Genomic DNA, 23491 nt, shown 5'->3' on the forward strand with positions numbered 1-23491 from the left:
TGCGGCCACAAACCTGGATCCCTGGTGAATTAAAACATATCTCAGAGTATCCCCTTTTTATACAGTCCCTTGTTAAACTGAAACACCGGCAAGTCAGTGTGCTTTAAGTTTGATTTTGAAGGTTTTCACTGGTACAATGTTGCATCTGTGGCTGCTGATAATGCAACCACATAAAAGTCTACTGGTTTAGTTTTTTTGCAGGAACACAAGCAGCCTGTAAACGTAATTTTGCAGCCCAGAGCTAAAATCAAAAGCACCCATTCTGCTGGTCAAGTTAAACCGAGTTGAAAACATCGCCACTGAGCTTCTATAGAACTACATTGATTATCAATCAAGATTCTAGCGCAGTGGCAGACAATTTCAGCAAGGTGGCCGTTTCAAAATTTATAATGCAGAAAAAACCCTGATATTGGATACATCTTTATCATTTTATATTTACATACAGTATAAATGATATGGTCAAATGTGTAATATTGTCAGGGTTTTATTGGCAGCTAGGAAGTTCAACTCTGCAGAAAGCTCTGTGCAAAGTATCTCTTTAAGCAGTAAAACTAAAAACTGTAGTTTTAAACTTGACAGAGAAAGTAGAACATTAAACTTCTGAAATAATAAATGAAGTTACTGGGGGCACCGAAGCACATGCCTGACGAAAAGTTATACCGCAGTCAAACATTGTTGTGTTTTTACGTTGACAGTGAAACCTGAGCCAGTGGTCCAGACCCAGGAGAGACCAAATCTGCCTGAGGAGGAGATAGAGAGGAAATCCAAGGCCATCATCGACGAGTTCCTGCACATAAATGACTACAAGGTACTGACACAAAAAGATCTAATCTAAATTAAGTGTATTAGTGTATAAGTGATTGCTTCTTCTCATCCTCCTGCCGATTCTTTAAAACCAATTCATATTTGTTGCTTTAAACAACATTTAATGAAGAGTAGTAGTTTCTCTTTCATAAAAAGCATGATAATATCAACAACAGATTTAATCTGGCTGCTTTATCACTGAGCGTGCAAAAATAACTAGTTAAATTTCACTCAGTCTGGAATATATTTCTTTACTGCAGGAGGCTGTTCAATGTGTGGATGAGCTCGACTTAGGTCCTCAGCTGCACGTCTTTGTGCGTGTCGGGTTGGAGTCAACCCTGGAGCGCAGTCAGATAACAAGGGACCACATGGGCCAGCTCCTCTTCCAGCTGGTGCAGCAGGGAATCCTGACCAAACCCCAGTTCTACAAAGGGTCAGTTCTCTGTCTGTCAGACTATTAATCGTTATGTTTTTTGTTTAAATCAGTCTTTATTTATGTGTACCTGCTTTCTGTTATTGTAGTGCTGGGTTCCCATGAAGTGGAAATATTGATTGAAACATATTTTTATTCTAAAATGTCCCCTTTTAATGATTTAGTGGTTATTTATTGGGATATGCATTAATCGTACTTAAATGTAAATTAGAGTTCTCCAGAGTTTCCTACCATCCATTCATCCATCATCTGCAACAGCTTGTCCCTGACGAGGTTGCTGGAGGCTGGAGTCGATGCCAGCTGACATCGGGCATGAGGTGGGGTGCACCCTGGATAGGACAGTCTATCGCAGAGCACATACAGTGCGTTTACATGGACATCAGTAACCCGAAAATGGCCATACCCCGGTTAAGGGAATGATCGGATTGAACTTCTCCTTGTATACATAAAAAGGGGTTGAATGGGGAAATGACCAAGTAACTCTGCCTCCGGTACAATAGGTGGCGCTCCGCCAACATACAACTGGACTGAATATGGCTTTTTTTCCGGTTTACCTCATCACAGGATCACACGGTTGTAATTCTGTCCGCCATGTCCTTTGTCAAAATCACAAACGACTTTTGGACAGAATTACAACCGAAACGGGTCTTCTTGGTAGTGATGTTACTTGCCGTTGCGAAATCCTCCCTCCGTTTCAAGGTAATGCTCTATTGTTGTTTTTTTCACATTGTTTTCGGCGCTGGCTGTTATCGTGCAGACGAGAAACCCGATAATAATCCGGATAAGATGTTTACATGCCAGAGAACTCCGGTTACTAAAGGAGTTATCTAGGTCTGTTAACCGGGGTGTGAGAATTCCGATTTTACCGGGGTTATGGTCTTTATATGGTGTTTGAGAAACCTGGGTACGCCCATAACCTCAGGTTTTTAAACTGCTTTAAACGCACCTATAGAGACAGACAGGGACAGACAACCATTTACACTCACATTCACACCTACAGGGCAATTCAGAGTCATCAATTGCCTAACACATGCATGTCTAACATTACTATAGATATTATTATAGTTACTGTTACGCTTTGGTTGCTTGCATCTCTGGAGGTGTGTCTGTCTGTCTCTCTCTATCCATCTGTCCGTCTTTTATCTCTTTCTCTCTTCTTTTCTTCCTCCCCAACCGGTGCAGACAGATGTCCGTCCTCCACAGAGCTGGGTCTGTCTGACGTTCCTGCCTGTTATAGGGAAGGTTTTCGTTGCCACCGTACTCTACAGAGGAATTATTGGGTCTATGTAAATCATAAATACGTCATAGAGTGTGGTCTTTACCTACTCTGTAAAGCATAGTTCACTAACTGGCAGACCGCGGTCTGAGTCCGGACCAAGAGGCAATCCTGTACGGACCCGGATCTATAATCCATTTATTATTGCGGTAATTTGACGGGATACTTTTAACATGCGCAGCTTTCCGTCGCAGCTTTTCTAGTGTTTACGGCTGCTCCGGTTGAGATCAGGAAATGAACTGACCAATCGTGTACGAGCTAAGTCATCCCAGGGGATGCTACTCAGCAAATCAAGTCTCTGCATTCCAGGCAGCAAACAGCGGCATAGTCAAAAAATTAAGAGGCGAATGACGGATGAAAGGACAACAGAGAGACAGAAAGGACGATAAAGAAAGCAGTACAGAGAGAGGAGACAATCAGAGGAGTGATTTGGAGACAGGGAGAGAATCAAAGACGATCAACACACGATCTGAAGAGTGAGGCGGGAGTAGGGAGAGAAACATACGGTCAGAAAGTGAGTCTGGATCAGAGAGAAACAGACGGTCAGAAAGTGAGTGTGGATCAGAGAGAAACAGACGGTCAGAAAGTGAGTGTGGATCAGAGAGAAACAGACGGTCAGTAAGTGAGTCTGGATCAGAGAGAAACAGACGATTAGAAAGTTAGTCTGGTTTAGAGAGAAACAGACGGTCAGTAAGTGAGTCGGAGGAGCAGAGAGAAACAGACGGTCAGAAAGTGAGTCGGAGGAGCAGAGAGAAACAGACGGTCAGAAAGTGAGTCTGGATCAGAGAAAAACAGACGGTCAGAAAGTGAGTCTGGATCAGAGAGAAACAAACGGTCAGAAAGTGAGTCTGGATCAGAGAGAAACAGACGGTCAGAAAGTGAGTCTGGATCAGAGAAAAACAGACGGTCAGAAAGTGAGTCTGGATCAGAGAAAAACAGACGTCAGAAAGTGAGTCTGGATCAGAGAGAAACAGACGGTTAGAAAGTGAGTCTGGATCAGAGAGAAACAGACGGTCAGAAAGTGAGTCTGGATCAGAGAGGAACAGACTGTCAGAAAGTGAGTCTGGATCAGAGAGAAACAGACGGTCAGAAAGTGAGTCTGGATCAGAGAGAAACAGACTGTCAGAAAGTGAGTCAGGATCAGAGAGAAACAGACGGTCAGAAAGTGAGTCTGGATCAGAGAGAAACAGACGGTCAGAAAGTGAGTCTGGAGCAGAGAGAAACAGACTGTCAGAAAGTGAGTCTGGTTCAGAGAGAAACAGACGGTCAGAAAGTGAGTCTGGATCAGAGAGAAACAGACGGTCAGTAAGTGAGTCTGGCCAGAGAGAAACAGACGGTCAGAAAGTGAGTCTGGTTTAGAGAGAAACAGACGGTCAGAAAGTGAGTCTGGATCAGAGAAAAACAGACGTCAGAAAGTGAGTCTGGATCAGAGAGAAACAGACGGTTAGAAAGTGAGTCGGCATCAGAGAGAAACAGACTGTCAGAAAGTGAGTCAGGATCAGAGAGAAACAGACGGTCAGAAAGTGAGTCTGGTTTAGAGAGAAACAGACGTCAGAAAGTGAGTCTGGATCAGAGAGAAACAGACGGTCAGAAAGTGAGTCTGGATCAGAGAGAAACAGACGGTCAGTAAGTGAGTCTGGATCAGAGAGAAAGAGACAGTCAGAAAGTGAGTCTGGATCAGAGAGAAACAGACTGTCAGAAAGTGAGTCTGGATCAGAGAGAAACAGACGGTCAGAAAGTGAGTCTGGATCAGAGAGAAACAGACGGTCAGAAAGTGAGTCTGGATCAGAGAGAAACAGACGTCAGAAAGTGAGTCAGGATCAGAGAGAAACAGACGGTCAGAAAGTGAGTCTGGATCAGAGAGAAACAGACTGTCAGAAAGTGAGTCTGGATCAGAGAGAAACAGACGGTCAGAAAGTGAGTCTGGATCAGAGAGAAACAGACGGTCAGAAAGTGAGTCTGGATCAGAGAAAAACAGACGTCAGAAAGTGAGTCTGGATCAGAGAGAAACAGACGGTCAGTAAGTGAGTCAGGATCAGAGAGAAACAGACGATTAGAAAGTTAGTCTGGTTTAGAGAGAAACAGACGGTCAGTAAGTGAGTCGGAGGAGCAGAGAGAAACAGACGGTCAGAAAGTTAGTCTGGATCAGAGAGAAACAGACGGTCAGAAAGTGAGTCTGGATCAGAGAGAAACAGACGGTGGTCAGAAAGTGAGTCTGGATCAGAGAGAAACAGACTGTCAGAAAGTGAGTCTGGATCAGAGAGAAACAGACGGTCAGAAAGTGAGTCTGGATCAGAGAGAAACAGACGGTCAGAAAGTGAGTCTGGATCAGAGAGAAACAGACGGTCAGAAAGTGAGTCTGGATCAGAGAGAAACAGACGGTCAGAAAGTGAGTCTGGAGCAGAGAGAAACAGACTGTCAGAAAGTGAGTCTGGTTCAGAGAGAAACAGACGGTCAGAAAGTGAGTCTGGATCAGAGAGAAACAGACGGTCAGAAAGTGAGTCTGGATCAGAGAGAAACAGACGGTCAGAAAGTGAGTCTGGTTTAGAGAGAAACAGACGTCAGAAAGTGAGTCTGGATCAGAGAGAAACAGACGGTCAGAAAGTGAGTCTGGATCAGAGAGAAACAGACGGTCAGTAAGTGAGTCTGGCCAGAGAGAAACAGACGGTCAGAAAGTGAGTCTGGATCAGAGAAAAACAGACGTCAGAAAGTGAGTCTGGATCAGAGAGAAACAGACGGTTAGAAAGTGAGTCTGGATCAGAGAGAAACAGGCTGTCAGAAAGTGAGTCTGGATCAGAGAGAAACAGACTGTCAGAAAGTGAGTCTGGATCAGAGAGAAACAGACGATTAGAAAGTTAGTCTGGTTTAGAGAGAAACAGACTGTCAGAAAGTGAGTCAGGATCAGAGAGAAACAGACGGTCAGAAAGTGAGTCTGGATCAGAGAGAAACAGACGGTCAGAAAGTGAGTCTGGATCAGAGAGAAACAGACGGTCAGAAAGTGAGTCTGGATCAGAGAGAAACAGTCGGTCAGAAAGTGAGTCTGGATCAGAGAGAAACAGACTGTCAGAAAGTGAGTCTGGATCAGAGAGAAACAGACTGTCAGAAAGTGGGTCTGGTTTAGAGAGAAACAAACGGTCAGTAAGTGAGTCTGGATCAGAGAGAAACAGACGGTCAGAAAGTGAGTCTGGATCAGAGAGAAACAGACGGTCAGAAAGTGAGTCTGGATCAGAGAGAAACAGACGGTCAGAAAGTTAGTCTGGATCAGAGAGAAACAGACGGTCAGTAAGTGAGTCTGGATCAGAGAGAAACAGACGGTCAGAAAGTGAGTCTGGATCAGAGAGAAGCAGACGGCCAGTAAGTGATTCTGGATCAGAGAGAAACAGACGGTCAGTAAGTGAGTCAGGATCAGAGAGAAACAGACGATTAGAAAGTTAGTCTGGTTTAGAGAGAAGCAGACGGTCAGAAAGTGAGTCTGGATCAGAGAGAAACAGAAGGTCAGTAAGTGAGTCAGAGGAGCAGAGAGAAACAGACGGTCAGAAAGTTAGTCTGGATCAGAGAGAAACAGACGGTCAGAAAGTGAGTCTGGATCAGAGAGAAGCAGACGGCCAGTAAGTGATTCTGGATCAGAGAGAAACAGACGGTCAGTAAGTGAGTCAGGATCAGAGAGAAACAGACGATTAGAAAGTTAGTCTGGTTTAGAGAGAAGCAGACGGTCAGAAAGTGAGTCTGGATCAGAGAGAAACAGAAGGTCAGTAAGTGAGTCAGAGGAGCAGAGAGAAACAGACGGTCAGAAAGTTAGTCTGGATCAGAGAGAAACAGACGGTCAGAAAGTTAGTCTGGATCAGAGAGAAACAGACGTTCTGAAAGTGAGTCTGGATCAGAGAGAAACAGACAGTCAGAAAGTGAGTCTGGATCAGAGAGAAACAGACGGTCAGAAAGTGAGTCTGGATCAGAGAGAAACAGACGGTCAGAAAGTGAGTCTGGATCAGAGAGAAACAGACGGTCAGAAAGTGAGTCTGGATCAGAGAGAAACAGACGGTCAGAAAGCGAGTCTGGATCAGAGAGAAACAGACGGTCAGAAAGTGAGTCTGGATCAGAGAGAAGCAGACGGCCAGTAAGTGATTCTGGATCAGAGAGAAACAGACGGTCAGTAAGTGAGTCAGGATCAGAGAGAAACAGACGATTAGAAAGTTAGTCTGGTTTAGAGAGAAGCAGACGGTCAGAAAGTGAGTCTGGATCAGAGAGAAACAGACGGTCAGAAAGCGAGTCTGGATCAGAGAGAAACAGACGGTCAGAAAGTGAGTCTGGATCAGAGAGAAACAGACTGTCAGAAAGTGAGTCTGGATCAGAGAGAAACAGACTGTCAGAAAGTGGGTCTGGTTTAGAGAGAAACAGACGGTCAGAAAGTGAGTCTGGATCAGAGAAAAACAGACGTCAGAAAGTGAGTCTGGATCAGTGAGAAACAGACGGTTAGAAAGTGAGTCTGGATCAGAGAGAAACAGACGGTCAGTAAGTGAGTCTGGATCAGAGAGAAACAGACGGTCAGAAAGTGAGTCTGGATCAGAGAGAAACAGACGGTCAGAAAGTGAGTCTGGATCAGAGAGAAACAGACGGTCAGAAAGTTAGTCTGGATCAGAGAGAAACAGACGGTCAGTAAGTGAGTCTGGATCAGAGAGAAACAGACGGTCAGAAAGTGAGTCTGGATCAGAGAGAAGCAGACGGCCAGTAAGTGATTCTGGATCAGAGAGAAACAGACGGTCAGTAAGTGAGTCAGGATCAGAGAGAAACAGACGATTAGAAAGTTAGTCTGGTTTAGAGAGAAGCAGACGGTCAGAAAGTGAGTCTGGATCAGAGAGAAACAGACGGTCAGTAAGTGAGTCGGAGGAGCAGAGAGACACAGACGGTCAGAAAGTTAGTCTGGATCAGAGAGAAACAGACGGTCAGAAAGTTAGTCTGGATCAGAGAGAAACAGACGTTCTGAAAGTGAGTCTGGATCAGAGAGAAACAGACGGTCAGAAAGTGAGTCTGGATCAGAGAGAAACAGACGGTCAGAAAGTGAGTCTGGATCAGAGAGAAACAGACGGTCAGAAAGTGAGTCTGGATCAGAGAGAAACAGACGGTCAGAAAGTGAGTCTGGATCAGAGAGAAACAGACGGTCAGAAAGTGAGTCTGGAGCAGAGAGAAACAGACTGTCAGAAAGTGAGTCTGGATCAGAGAGAAACAGACGGTCAGAAAGTGAGTCTGGATCAGAGAGAAACAGACGGTCAGAAAGTGAGTCTGGATCAGAGAGAAACAGACGGTCAGAAAGCGAGTCTGGATCAGAGAGAAACAGACGGTCAGAAAGTGAGTCTGGAGCAGAGAGAAACAGACGGTCAGAAAGCGAGTCTGGATCAGAGAGAAACAGACGGTCAGAAAGTGAGTCTGGATCAGAGAGAAACAGACGGTCAGAAAGTGAGTCTGGATCAGAGAGAAACAGACGGTCAGAAAGTGAGTCTAGTTTAGAGAGAAACAGACGGTCAGAAAGTGAGTCTGGATCAGAGAGAAACAGACGGTCAGAAAGTGAGTCTGGATCAGAGAGAAACAGACTGTCAGAAAGTGAGTCTGGATCAGAGAGAAACAGACGGTCAGAAAGTGAGTCTGGATCAGACAGAAACAGACGGTCAGAAAGTGAGTCTGGATCAGAGAGAAACAGACGTCAGAAAGTGAGTCTGGATCAGAGAGAAACAGACGTCAGAAAGTGAGTCTGGATCAGAGAGAAACAGACGGTCAGAAAGTGAGTCTGGATCAGAGAGAAACAGACGGTCAGAAAGTGAGTCTGGATCAGAGAGAAACAGACGGTCAGAAAGTGAGTCTGGAGCAGAGAGAAACAGACGGTCAGAAAGTGAGTCTGGATCAGACAGAAACAGACGGTCAGAAAGTGAGTCTGGAGCAGAGAGAAACAGACGGTCAGAAAGTGAGTCTGGATCAGAGAGAAACAGGCGGTTAGAAAGTGAGTCTGGATCAGAGGGAAACAGACTGTCAGAAAGTGAGTCTGGATCAGAGAGAAACAGACGTCAGAAAGTGAGTCCTGATCAGAGAGAAACAGACGTCAGAAAGTGAGTCTGGATCAGAGAGAAACAGACGGTCAGAAAGTGAGTCTGGATCAGAGAGAAACAGACGGTCAGAAAGTGAGTCTGGATCAGAGAGAAACAGACGTCAGAAAGTGAGTCTGGATCAGAGAGAAACAGGCGGTTAGAAAGTGAGTTTGGATCAGAGGGAAACAGACGGTCAGAAAGTGAGTCTGGATCAGAGAGAAACAGACGGTCAGAAAGTGAGTCTGGATCAGAGAGAAACAGACGTCAGAAAGTGAGTCTGGATCAGAGAGAAACAGACGGTCAGAAAGTGAGTCTGGATCAGAGAGAAACAGACGGTCAGAAAGTGAGTCTGGATCAGAGAGAAACAGACGGTCAGAAAGTGAGTCTGGATCAGAGAGAAACAGACGTCAGAAAGTGAGTCCTGATCAGAGAGAAACAGACGTCAGAAAGTGAGTCTGGATCAGAGAGAAACAGACGGTCAGAAAGTGAGTCTGGATCAGAGAGAAACAGACGTCAGAAAGTGAGTCTGGATCAGAGAGAAACCGGCGGTTAGAAAGTGAGTCTGGATCAGAGGGAAACAGACGGTCAGAAAGTGAGTCTGGATCAGAGAGAAACAGACGTCAGAAAGTGAGTCTGGATCAGAGAGAAACAGACGTCAGAAAGTGAGTCTGGATCAGAGAGAAACAGACGGTCAGAAAGTGAGTCTGGATCAGAGAGAAACAGACGGTCAGAAAGTGAGTCTGGATCAGAGAGAAACAGACGGTCAGAAAGTGAGTCTGGAGCAGAGAGAAACAGACGGTCAGAAAGTGAGTCTGGATCAGACAGAAACAGACGGTCAGAAAGTGAGTCTGGAGCAGAGAGAAACAGACGGTCAGAAAGTGAGTCTGGATCAGAGAGAAACAGGCGGTTAGAAAGTGAGTCTGGATCAGAGGGAAACAGACGGTCAGAAAGTGAGTCTGGATCAGAGAGAAACAGACGTCAGAAAGTGAGTCCTGATCAGAGAGAAACAGACGTCAGAAAGTGAGTCTGGATCAGAGAGAAACAGACGGTCAGAAAGTGTGTCTGGATCAGAGAGAAACAGACGTCAGAAAGTGAGTCTGGATCAGAGAGAAACAGGCGGTTAGAAAGTGAGTCTGGAGCAGAGAGAAACAGACGGTCAGAAAGTGAGTCTGGATCAGAGAGAAACAGACGGTCAGAAAGTGTGTCTGGATCAGAGAGAAACAGACGTCAGAAAGTGAGTCTGGATCAGAGAGAAACAGGCGGTTAGAAAGTGAGTCTGGATCAGAGGGAAACAGACGGTCAGAAAGTGAGTCTGGATCAGAGAGAAACAGACGTCAGAAAGTGAGTCTGGATCAGAGAGAAACAGACGTCAGAAAGTGAGTCTGGATCAGAGAGAAACAGACGGTCAGAAAGTGAGTCTGGATCAGAGAGAAACAGACGGTCAGAAAGTGAGTCTGGATCAGAGAGAAACAGACGGTCAGAAAGTGAGTCTGGATCAGAGAGAAACAGACGGTCAGAAAGTGAGTCTGGATCAGAGAGAAACAGACGGTCAGAAAGTGAGTCTGGATCAGAGAGAAACAGACGGTCAGAAAGTGAGTCTGGATCAGAGAGAAACAGACGGTCAGAAAGTGAGTCTGGATCAGAGAGAAACAGACGGTCAGAAAGTGAGTCTGGATCAGAGAGAAACAGACGGTCAGAAAGTGAGTCTTCTCGCGGCCCACAAGATTCTGAGTGACCTGGAATTCTGAGATTCATAGAACCGTAGTTACATTTGTAACTTTCATTCCATTTCTTCCTTACTGACCGCCAGAGACAGTGCTTCACACTGGATGACTCATACAAACAGTCCCATCAGGGCTCCCCAAAATGTTGGGGAAGCCAAAGCATGCCAGCTGAGCCATCAATGAATCAACCCACAGACAAGGCACGTAGCACACAATGTTAGCTGAAGTTATGCAGTTGTGGTTGACAATCATGTCAGTACTGCCTGTGCCCAGGGCTCCGAGGGAAGCAAGGGTTTCTGACACTAAGGTTAGGTCCCATGCAGAAGCCTGTGGGGGCTCAGGAACGCAAACCTAGAGGCTCCTTTAAGAAAAGGGACACCAGCCTGTGGTTCCCTACTGTGTCGTTGCTGGTCCTAACGTGCTGCAATGACAATAGCAGCCACAGACATCTTTTTCTGTCAGGGTAGAGGAAGACTCTCCCCGATTGCAGGAACCCAAGGACGGTAGGTACTGAACAATGTACTTGTCTCTGTTAGCAAAGAACTTCTGACAGTTCTCATACTGCAGGGGTTCTGACATTCAAAATTGAATTTTTGACAAAACCTAACTAATATTTACCGTTAGCTAGAGCAAAAGCACTCTGCTAACCATGAACAGCATACTTAGCTGTAAAACAGTACTGTCATCTAGATATTCTTTTCTTTGCTTAGATTTATCAAGTTAGTTTTCAAGTGTGAAAAACAATCATTCACAGTAAGTCAACTCCGGCATTAACATGTCACATCCATGACAGTAAGCTTATGTAATTGACTTTGAATAAACATTCACATGCAAAAAAATATTATATTAACAATAATAGAAGATGGCTTCAACCGGCATTTTCACAAGACCCACACCGACCGGCGGACCCAATTGCTTTTCTGAAAAAGCTCCAGCCTGTTGCAGCTTTTGGAGGGCGAGTAACCCGTAACTCCAACCGATGCGGTAACAGAGCTACCAGCGACGAGTGGAAATACTTAGCTGTAGCTGAAGCTACCACAGTAAGACGTTAACTCTAGTTAACCTGAATAGCGAGAAGATGAAAAGGAAATGATCTTGTGGATGACACCGGAATTTATACCTGAGCCGGGGTCATCCGAGGTCATTGTGACTTTGTTTATCTTAATACTCGATCTGCTCATGTGCGAGACAGAAGATATCCAGTGTAAAGCATTGCCTCTGGTTGTCAGTAAGGATGAAATAGAACCCTGTGTTATTTTTTAATTGATACCTTTTTGTTTTCTGTCCCTCTCAGCCATTAAGACTTTCTGTTCTTCATCCAGCCAAGAAGCATCTGCCATCTGCTTATCAGCCACCTTCTAACTCAGTTCAAGTGTCTCTTTTAATTTATCCAATAGCTGTCTTTCCACTACCATGCCAATGTGAGCTAGGCCGGGAGAACTAGGATAATTTGCAGATAGTGGAAACTATCGTACCGGCAGCCCCACAGTATTTCCCTAAAACCTGCCCATAACGTTCCGCCTCAGTGTAAACAGGCTCTCTGATGGTATTAATTCAGGGAGTAAATCAATATTTTGTTTGTATACAATAACTTGTGTATTTGAGCAGCTTTGTGTTTTACACGTTTATACATATATGAGAGACTAGTTGTCACCTCCCAGACCACAGGAACATTAATATAATTTTTTTAAGATAATTCCAAACCACCACGGTGTCTTTTTTATGTTCTCAGGTTTGCAGACACACTGGAACAAGCAGATGACATGGCGATCGACATTCCCCACATTTGGCTGTACCTGGCCGAGCTGCTCAGCCCCGTGCTGAAAGAAGGGGGCTTCTCTATGAGAGAACTCTTCAGGTACTGAGGTGGCTGAACCAGAGTCATCCACTTGAAATTCAAGGAGCAAATACACTAAAACTAGTCAAATTTGTTTGCTCAGGAAAAGTGTAACCACTGTTCTGTGTTGTATTGTACGGTTGTTGTTCTTTTTCCTCTTTCCTTTCAAGGTGAATTTCAGGCTTTACTTGGTGAAATTATAAGTTTGAGGAGAAGCTTACGGCTGTACAGGAAATTGTCTCCAGTGTCTCATTGTATTGTATAACTTTTTTCTGTGCAAAGGACATTTGCGCAGACTTGTATTTAAATGTTGTCGTCTCCATTTGTTCACAGTGAATTAAGCAAACCTTTGCTTCCTGTGGGAAGAGCTGGGATCTTAATTTCTGAAATACTGCACTTACTATGCAAACAAATGGTAAGCAGCACTTTAATCTTCAACTGTGTAGTTATGTCACCTGCTCTCATTATAAAGCCAGTAGAGTATAATCACTAGCTCCATTTTAGTTAGGGTAGTACAGTTAATAGATCAATCGTTTGTCGTTCACTTAAATGTCTATCAAAGTTAATGATTGATTATATTACAGCGTGCTCACACTGTCCTTTTGGCCGCGGCCAAAACCGGTTTTTCAGAGCGTGCTCACACTATCCTTTTGGCCGCGGCCAAAACCGTTTTTTCAGCTAAAGTCTAGTACCTTTAAGTAGTGTGAGCGCACCCGCTCCGCGCTCAACTGGGGCCAGCTGGCCCTCCACGGCCCGCTTGAAAGAGGTGGGCTTTAGCGGAGCCGTTTGCACATGTACGAGCACGAGCGTGCGCACGTGTACGAGCACGAGCCCTACGGCAGTAGCGTTATGTCCGCCTGTTCGGACATGTAAATAGAAGGACGGACCATGCGCGGACATTTAACAACAACAACAATGGTGGTGAAAGGTTCACGTTGGTGTGGTGCGGAGGTGGAGTGTTTACTGCAGATTTGGTCTGATGAAAATATTCAAAAACAGTCGACAAGACGCACAAAAACTCCGAGGTCTGTGGAAAGATTTGTAAACAAAGCCACACACACGCGATCAATGCGTGTGACGTGTTACAGCGTGATGGCGTATGGACAGCAAGAAGCATTGGCCGAGGCCCAGGTAGTGTGTGTACAAACGGGGCTGGGGCGCGGGGGGGAGAGGGAGGGGGGACAAGTACCCTAAAGTCGGGTCGTGGTCCGGGAGGACAGTGTGATCACGCTCTCAGCTAAAGTCTAGTACCTTTAAGTAGTGTGAGCGCACCCGCTCCGCGCTCAACTGGGGCCAGCGGACCGTCCACAGACCGCTTGAAAGAGGTGGGCTTTAGCGGAGCCGTTTGCACATGTACGAGCACGAGCGTGCGCACGTGCACGCGCACGAGCCCTACGGCAGTAGCGTTATGTCCGCCTGTTCGGACATGTCAATAGAAGGACGGACCATGCGCGGACATTTAACAACAACAACAATGGTGGTGAAAGGTTCACGTTGGTGTGATGCGGAGGTGGAGTGTTTACTGCAGATTTGGTCGGATGAAAATATTCAAAAACCGTCGACAAGACGCACAAAAACCGAGGTCTGTGGAAAAATTTGTAAACAAAGCCACACACGCGATCAATGCGTGTGACGTGTTACGGCTTGAAGGCGTATGGACAGCAAGAAGCATTGGCCGAGGCCCTGGCAGTGTGAGTACAAACGGGGCTGGGGCGCGGGGGGGAGAGGGAGGGGGGACAAGTACCCTAAAGTCCGGGTCGTGGTCCGGGAGGACAGTGTGATCACGCCCTTAGTGATGTTTTGATTGGAATGGCTTTTGAATGTGAAAGCCCAAAGTACAGACAAATATTGCAATTTTATAATTCAGTTTATAAAAAAGTGTTTATTTTACTACATTAATCAGATCATGGACATGGTTATTTTGTCATTTTGGCTACGTTCACACGTTGTGTCTCAATGCACAATTCCGATGTATTGCTCAAATCCGATTTTTTGTTTGGCTGTTCACATTACTTCTTTAAATGTGGCCTGTCTACGGATTGCTGTGTAAACAGCTCACACTCCTCAGGTGACCTGCATGCACAGTTGATCATTGATGACATCACGCAGAAATGGTGTTTACGGAAGCAAACATGGCAACGGCAACCAAACTGCAGATACTAATGAGGTCTAAAACTTCGCTATCCCTCCACTGACTGCCTGCTTCACTGCAGTCCTCCATGTTTGTTTTGATTCTGTTCCTGGCTCCCATCTGATTTTTCAATCAATTTTATTTTTCATTAATTTACAAAAAAAGTGACTGTTCAGATTATGGTCTCATCCAAAAAAATCCGATACGTATCCGATTCAGTACCTTATTTAAAAGTGGTCTAATTCTTATTTGAAAACGCCAGATTCAAAGCGACTTGTGTTGTTCGCAGTGTCAAAAGCAAATCAGATATGGGTCACTTATGAGCGAAAAAATCTGATTCAGGTCACTTGTATCTGCAGTGTGAACGTAGACTTTGATTTGTAGCATATTTAAGCTCATTTGGCTCTTGACTTTTCCTGGAAAGCACGCAGTTGAAGTAAGATATTTCAGAGAAGAGAGCTGAGATCTCTTGTCTCCACAGAGCCATAGGACTATAGGTTCTTTGTGGAGGGAGTCTGGTCTCAACTGGACCGACCTCCTGCCAGAGGAAGAGGACGTCCAGGCTTTCATCTCACAACAGGTTGGTAATAAAGGCCTCAAGAAGAATATATTAGTATTAGAGGATATATTAGTACCAAACCACTGGCTTTCTGGATACTAATGTAACACAAGAAGTTGACACAGACCACCACCTCCTCCTTCTTTCCTCATCCGTCTTTTATTTGTCACTCATCATATCGATGTCCTCTCGTCTTGATTCAATCAGAAACTCCAGTTTGTTCTGTCGGACGGCTCCAGTCCTGAGGCGGCCCTGTCCAAAAAGATCTTGTCTCCTGAGGAGCTAAACCAGCAGCTGGAGAGACTCCTCCTGGAGGACATGGCCAGCGATGAGCAGATCTTTGACTGGGTCGAGGTATGAGAAGTGACACGTGTGCACTTTTTTCCAAGAAAAAAACATCAAACAGCACATAAATTCAGAGGGCAGTCATTTATGAGTTGCAAAACTGTAGCACAGCTCTGTTTCATTTTCAGTCTGTAATGTGCAGAAATAGTGCAGTGCCCAGTCAGGGTGGGCCGTTTGCTTGGCCCCCAGAAGTACACTGTTCTAGAAAACGGCTTATCCAATCGACTTCACACTTGACACTGCACTCATTTGGGTACTCACCTGCCAAGTGTGAAGTTGTCTGGCTGAACAGTTCTTGAGATATGTGAATGACAGTCATACATACAGACATACAGAGATTCCTTTCTTTATGGTTAGATGATGCTACTACAGCACCACCTACTGGCCAAATAAAAGCAAATTTGTCAGGCATCATATCTACACGTCCACCAAATGTGGATGCAACTGCACAAAGTGTTGAAGAGATTTGACATTTGTATGCCTCCTTCAAAGTCTACTACTAACTAACTACATATATTATGTAAGTCGGGACGGTTGCATGTAAACTGCAACTGGACTGGGTGGCAGAGTAACTGCAAGGTCACAATTCTAGTTTGTAATATAAGTAGGGCTGGGACTTTAACGCGTTAATTACGATTAATTAATTTAATTAATTAATTACAGAAAAAATAATGCGACAAAAGAAATAACGCTATTAATCTCAATTTATTTTCGCACCCAGTGCAGAAAGTTGCTCACTGCACAAGTTCCCGCCCGGCCCGATATACTGACGCACAGGACACACCACAAGAGAAATTAAAGCGATTATGATGAGAAGCGAGAGGATGAGTTTTTTTAAAAAAAATTATTCCTTTTGACCTTAATAAAAAATGTATTGTTTACTCACAAATTATATTCAGCACGTTCACTTACTTTTTTTTTAAAGACATTCTCTAAAAATAATAAATATCACCATGACACTTTTTAATGGACCCCATGAAATAAAATAAAACTCAATTGTTCAAATATACATTTCAACCAATTCAGGCCTGAATGCAGCTTGGGTACGTTGTAGCCTCAAACAAATGGCTGCTTCGCCACGACAAGGCAAAAGAGCCTCACACACCCACGCTGGAGAATGGCCGAAACAGGAGGAATAGAGGATCCACATGGAGGAGAATAAGACACACACTGCCGCCGACCGTGGCTCGGCTTCGTTGTCCGCAGCTCCACACACGCTTTCACACAGGCTCTGCTGTGGGGGTCGCGAGCCGCTAGCCGGCTAGCTGTCCACTCAAACAGACAGTAACTTCACCGCAAAGTCTTCCAAAGCGACCTGGTTGAACACATCCACGACCCTGGTGACAGACATTCACTCGACAGTCTCTTTTCCTTCACTCTTCACACCGAGATTCCAGGCTTCGTCCTCCTCTCCTCTCGCACCTTTTAAAAAAAAAATACATTCACAAACATTTGTGTCTATTTCTTGATGTACTTTCAGTGATAGTTACAGACATTTATAAACAAAAAATAATTAACATATTAAATGCATAGTTCAATACACCAATAACATTACCCAGTATTTATTTTTGTTAATTTTTTTAATGATTGCTTTTAACTTTAAATTACATTTATAAACCATGAACTTAGACTTTAATAAATCTTAACTGCTATGTATTATGCAGTTAACGTATTTATTTAAACAAATGCCCTTTTTATTCTTTATAAATTTCCACCGGGCTACATAAGAAACGACCAAGTGGAAAAATGGAGCACAGTTTGTGCAAATTGTGCAAGAAAGAAAAAGGAAAGTTTGGGGTCCCCTGCTAGAGCTGCTGCCCCTGCGACCCGATCCCGGATAAGTGGTTGAAGATATGTGAGTGAGTGAGAATTCGCCTCCAACCGGAGCTCTTCAGCCTCCGCTCCCACCCCAATGCCGAACATGCTGCAGCTAACGTTAGCAGGAGGTTGTTGTCATTAGTTGATGGATCATTTTTGTTTCTGTGTTTTTGAGAACATGGAAGAAAAAGCCCTCTATGTGAAACTGTTTATTTTATGTCAAGGATATTCTAAATATTTTTGCAATGTTAGGTTTCCACCTTTCTTACTCTATTCAGCACTGTTTTATTTTTTATAAACCAAAACAAAAGTGTGTGACATAAAAGTTTACAAAACGTTAGTGCTCACTGATAAAAATAAACACATTTTGTTGCGATTAATTACAAAGCCTCTATTTAATTAGATTCATTTTTTCAATCCTGTCCCACCACTAAATATATGCCTTAGACCCACAGAATCCAGGAAGAAATTGTTGTTGAATTTTGTTTCCGAGGCGTAAAGTTCAAAAGTTACAGGTCATGACGTAAAGTTCATTGTTATAGCGCCACCATCTGAACAAATTGCACCAAATTCAACAATGCATTGCAAAGGGTTTCCAGCAATTGTGAAGTAGATCGGACAAATGGTTCTCAGGATGTCGGAAGGACACACACACACACACACACACAGATTCCTTGCTGTACAGTGGTTAGATAACTGCAGAGACATATTTACATGTTGTGTGTTTTGTCCTCCTTCTCTGTGCTCCATTTCCCAGGCAACCTTAGATGACTCTCAGATGAGCTCGTCTCCCTTCCTGAGGGCTTTGATGACAGCTGTGTGTAAGGCAGCAGTGAAAGGTAAGCACTACACCACCTGGAGGAGAAAGCCATCTATTCTGCTAAAAATCGCTGCCTGATTGCAATATTTACTCTCTGCCAAACACGGCTCAGCGTGCTCTCACTCTGCTTCCTGCTTTACCCAACAGATGATAACACCAACTGTCGGGTGGACACGGCCATCATCCAGAGGAGATTGCCTGTATTACTCAAGTACCTTAACTCAGACACTGAGCGACAGCTGCAAGCACTTTATGCACTTCAGGCGCTGATCGTCACCCTCGATCAGCCTCCAAGTAAGTGCTGCATCTTAGCTTCATTATGAGGAGGCGGCAGGTGTAAACCTTAAGAATTATTTATTATTTCTTATCAGAGAAGATTAAATTGTGGTCCCAAGCGATTCCTTAGTCATGTTTATACTAATATTATAGGCAATATTGTTCTGAAGCTATTGATCGTATCACATGATCTTCATCAGCGGATGGAGTTTGCCCAGTTGTCATGAAATTGTAGATTTGCATTTTTTTTCTGAGCACTTTGAGGATTTCCTGTCAATTTTGAATTCAAATTGTATTCATTCAAAGTTAATTCATTCTTGACCTTGGAAACAGTAATTTACTGTTTGTACGGTCAATAACTACAAGGAGATTCTGCACCTGCGTCGTAATGATGGTCTGCCCTTACGCCACCTTTGTTTATTGTGGTGGCTGGTAAAAAGAAGTAACCACTGTAACATTTTCAAATTTCTCACCACACCAGAAAAAAAAACAGAAAGTCATACTCTGCCACTTTTACTACTACTACTACTACTACTACTGGCAATAGGAAACAAGTCTGTCAACTATTTTTTTTGCAGTTTCCCACATTTAAAACCCAACATATAAATGCTAATTTTGAATGCGAGTAGTATGAAACCACATAACATCAACACGTTGGACCACGACCTGCGGCCCTTTGTTGCATGCTACATGTTCCAAGTCAAATAGCCTCTGGAAATGCACTTCTTTTTTAATCTGATGTAGAACAGTTGTCAACAACTCCCAGAGGGCATTTTCTCAATGAGAAGAAGCATCTTCTCCACCAGGATGCGTCTAATGGAACTTTTCAATTAACTGGAATACAGATGTTACTGCAGCAGCACAGAAAGTTGTGTTTTAAAAAGATGACTGATGTGTGTTTGTCTTGCAGACCTTCTCCGGATGTTCTTTGACTGTCTGTATGATGAGGACGTCATCTCTGAGGACGCGTTCTACAAGTGGGAGACGAGCAAAGACCCTGCCGAGCAGCAGGGTAAGGGTGTGGCCCTCAAGTCGGTTACGGCCTTCTTCACCTGGCTGCGGGAGGCGGAGGAGGAGTCAGAAGATAATTGATGAGGGAGACCCCCAAGGGGGATTCGACATAGTAGAACTGCAACCTTACAGCAGAACAAACATTCACGATGGATTTATGGGGAGGACGACATGTTTTACGGCTGGAATTTTTTTCTGCGGTACGGTTCTGAAATATGCCGCCATTTTGAGTTTGGATTCCAACGGCGCAAGCACTAAATACCTGTATTATACATAGAAAATATTTTTGTTTTAAATTTAAATTTTGTTTAAAATTTTTTGTTACTTTTTAAGAAGAGACTTAAAAGATACATAGGTTCTGGACTCTTTAATTTATTATTTTTTTAAGGACTGCAAATTTGAAAGTTATTTAACGTTTGCAGATGCTCACAAATGAGAACAAAACCAGAAATAACAATATAATTATAATAACAAAATAATAATTGTGAAATAAATAGCCTCCCTGGATTCCACATTGTTTGGTTTAAAACAGGGTAAAACTAAATATTTTGAGATGAAGGGGAAGCGGAGATAAAAAATTAAAAAAAAGAGTGGATGCACAGAAACTACATTGTCAGTGTATGACGTTTTGTGGTCAAAGGTTATCTCCTAATAACCAGGAAGGGTTTCCCTCAGCCTGGGCTTGCTCTACGTTGATATGTACATATACCTCATGAGAGGTGCAGGTATGCAGTCAAGACAAACGCAGACGAACAAACCGGATACATTCAAACGAAATGAGCAAAAATGCAACATTAAAAAGCCAATGGCCAGGTTTGCTGAACATGACATGCTTGTAATACTTCAGACCTACAGAGCAGATTAAAGCTTGTAAATACATTAAAGACAAAAAGGTATTTAAAAAAGCTGATTGTCATGATTTGTTCTTTTGCTGTTTGGAGGTGCGTGCGTGTGTGCATGTGTGTGTTTGTGTGAGTGAGACGGTGCAGTATTTGCCATACAACTTGATAAAATCTGCATAGGACGCATGAGAATGGAAGATCCTCAATGAGGGAACAATGTCCGGGTCACAGGAGGAAAGAGGTTGCCAAAAGTTAGTATACTGAAAAGTGCCCTATGAGCCACTGATTTTCTCTGCTTAGTCATGAAAGCATTAACATTTGTTTTAAATAACTCAATTCATGACTTGGCTTTGAGATAATTGTTTGTATTTGACCACTTTTTAGGTCAGCGAAGGCCCTGTTGAAATGGAAATGTTTTTTTATTATCAACACCAATGAATTGGCTTATTGGAAGCTTTATCATATTCTAAAAGTCCCCAAACGTCGCACAAAATTCAAGAGAATTTACGCATTTAATTGTTTTCAGAAATGGGTGTGGAAAATTGACTCGCTAGCGCCCCCTAGAATTCAATTCAATTTCAATTTTATTTATAGTGTCAAATCATAACAAAAGTTATCTCAGGACACTTTACAGAGTAGGTAAAGACCACACTCAATGACTTATTTATGATTTACATAGACCCAACAATTCCTCTGTAGAGTACAGTGGCAACGAAAACCTTCCCTTTAACAGGCAGGAACGTCAGACAGACCCAGCTCTGTGGAGGACGGCCATCTGTCTTGACCGGTTGGGGAGGAAGAAAAGGAGAGAGAAAGAGAGAAAAGACACACAGATGGACAGAGAGAGACAGACAGACACACTTCCAGAGATGCAAGCAAAGCCTAACAGTAACTATAATATTTATAGTAATGTGAATATAACGTATATGTTAAGGCAGTTAATACAACAGAATAGTAGAAACAAGCACAGCTAAGGTGACAGAATATGAAAATGATAATAATTATGGTGGCAAACATGATCAATGATGAGTAGTGGCAATAGCAGCTACGATACAGCTACAAATTTTATAGTTTATTAAACTAGTGATAGTATATATGAGTAACAGTGATAATAGCAGCAGGAAGCGTCATGTAGGACCACGGCAGCAAGCACCACCACGATCAGCAGAGACCTGCGAGACGACAAAGCACAAACAGCTCCGGGGAAGAAGCTGAATCAGTAACATGCATTGATGAGACATAAATGATACAGGCAGAGAGGAGAGAAGCTCAGAGTATCAGGAAAAGTATTATCCCCCGGCAGACTAGGCCTATAGCAGCATCATTAAGCAGAACAAAATCAGCTTAAAAATGACAACATTGCTAAGGGCTCGTAAGCCCTAGCTGTAAGCTTTATCAAAAAGTAAAGTTTTTAGTTTACTCTTAATTATGGGGACAGTGTCTGCCTCCCGAATAACATTTGGGAATTTGTTCCACAGGAGAGGAGCTTGGTAGCTGAAGGCTCTGCCTCCCATTCTACTTTTGGAGACTCTAGGAACGACGAGTAGCCCTGCATTCTCAGAGCGCAGAGATCTAGTTGGGTGATACGGTACTATGAGCTCTTTAAGATACGACGGAGCCTGACCAATAAGAGCTTTGTACGTAAGGAGAAGGATTTTAAATTCTATTCTAGATTTTACAGGTAGCCAGTGCAAAGAAGTTAATACAGGAGAAATATGTTCTCTTCTGTTTGTTTTAGTTAGCACACGAGCTGCAGCATTTTGGACCAACTGCAGACTCTTAACAGACTTATTGGAGCAGCCTGATAATAAGGAATTGCAATAGTCCAGCCTAGAAGTAACAAATGCATGGACTAGTTTCTCTGCATCTTTCTGAGACACAATGCTCCTAATTTTTGCAATATTACGCAGGTGAAAATATGCAGTCCTTGTTGTTAGTTTTATGTGAGAATCGAAGGACATATCCTGATCAAAAATAACACCCAGATTCCTTACTGTGGTGCTGGAGGACAACACAACATCATCCAGAGTAACAATGTCTTTAGCTATTGAATTTCGGAGGCCTTTGGGGCCAAGTACAATAATTTCAGTTTTGTCTGAGTTTAACATCAGAAAATTTCAGGTCATCCATCTTTTTATTTCCTTAATGTACATTTGAAGTTTATCTAACTGATCGGTTTCTTCTGGTTTGATCGGCAAATATAATTGTGTATCATCAGCATAACAATGAAAGTTAATGGAGTGCTTCCTTATAATATTTCCTAAGGGAAGCATATATAAGGTGAAAAGAATCGGTCCAAGGACAGAACCCTGTGGGACTCCGTGACTAACTTAAGTGAACATGGAGGATTTGTCATTAACATGTACAAACTGAGATCTATCTGATAAATATGACTTAAACCAGCTCAGTGCGGTTCCTTTAATGCCGATCAGATGCTCTAGTCTGTGTAGCAGGATGTGATGGTCAATAGTGTCGAAGGCAGCACTAAGATCTAGTAAAACAAGTACAGAGACAAGTCCTTTGTCTGAAGCTATTAGAAGGTCGTTAGTAATTTTCACCAGTGCTGTCTCAGTGCTATGATTTGCTCTAAATCCTGACTGGAAATCCTCAAATAACTCATTATTATGTAAAAAGTCACACAACTGATTGGCAACTAATTTCTCGAGGATCTTAGAGAGAAAAGTAAGGTTAGATATAGGTCTATAGTTGGCTAGTACCTCAGGATCCAGACTGGGCTTTTTAAGAAGAGGTTTAATTACAGCTACTTTAAAAGACATTGGTACATAACCTGCTGATAAAGACATGTTAATCATATCTAATACAGGAGTGCTAATTAAAGGTAACACTTCTTTAAGTAACCTAGTTGGAATAGAGTCTAGGAGACAAGTAGAAGGTTTTGATGCTGAAATAGTAGAGTTTAATTTGTTAAGGTCGACTGTAGAAAAGCAGTCCAAGAATATATCAGGTCGTACAGTTTGTAAGGTTCCTGGGTTCGATGAAAGATTGGTGCCAAGCGAGTTGATTTTGTCTCTAATAGTTATAATTTTGTCATTATAGAAGGTCATGAAGTCGTTACTGCTGAGGGTTATAGGAATAAATGACTCAATAGAGCTATGGCTCTCTGTCAGCCTGGCTACAGTGCTGAAAAGAAATCTAGGATTGTTCTTATTCTCCTCTATTAAAGATGAGTAATATGCTGCTCTGGCATTACGGAGGTCCTTCCTATAGGTTTTAAGACTTTCTTGCCAAACTAAGTGAGATTCCTCCAGTTTAGTGGAACGCCATTTACTTTCCAACTTTCGCGATATTTGTTTTAATTCACGGGTTTGTGAGTTATACCACGGAGCTAACTTCCTCTGTTTTATTATCTTCTTTTTTAAAGGAGCAACAGAGTCAAGTGTTGTTCTTAGAGAGCCTGCAACACTTTCAACAAGGTGATCAATTTCAGAGAAACTAACGTTAGTGCAAGAGTCTTGAATATTAGGATGAGGCATTAAAGTAAATGCAGATGGAATCGCTTCCTTAAATTTAGTTATAGCAC

General features: G+C 43.2%; 1 protein-coding gene across 10 annotated transcripts in view; it reads left to right on the top strand.

Moving 5' to 3' along the window:
• The window catches only part of eif4g3a (eukaryotic translation initiation factor 4 gamma, 3a), a 69177-nt gene extending 49177 nt beyond the window's left edge, over positions 1–20000 (top strand). For all 10 annotated transcript variants that reach the window (XM_083939249.1, XM_083939251.1, XM_083939252.1 and 7 more), the window contains 9 exons: positions 696–808; positions 1065–1237; positions 12044–12169; positions 12482–12563; positions 14761–14859; positions 15046–15192; positions 17759–17840; positions 17969–18115; positions 19008–20000. In XM_083939249.1, the coding sequence (XP_083795375.1) occupies positions 696–808; positions 1065–1237; positions 12044–12169; positions 12482–12563; positions 14761–14859; positions 15046–15192; positions 17759–17840; positions 17969–18115; positions 19008–19189 (1151 nt within the window). In that variant the 3' untranslated portion in view covers positions 19190–20000. The remainder of the gene's footprint in view (positions 1–695; positions 809–1064; positions 1238–12043; positions 12170–12481; positions 12564–14760; positions 14860–15045; positions 15193–17758; positions 17841–17968; positions 18116–19007) is intronic.
• The last annotated feature ends 3491 nt before the right edge of the window (positions 20001–23491 follow it).

This window comes from Echiichthys vipera (assembly GCF_963691815.1).
Source record: "Echiichthys vipera genome assembly, chromosome: X".
In the NCBI taxonomy this organism is placed as follows: Eukaryota; Metazoa; Chordata; class Actinopteri; order Perciformes; family Trachinidae; genus Echiichthys; species Echiichthys vipera.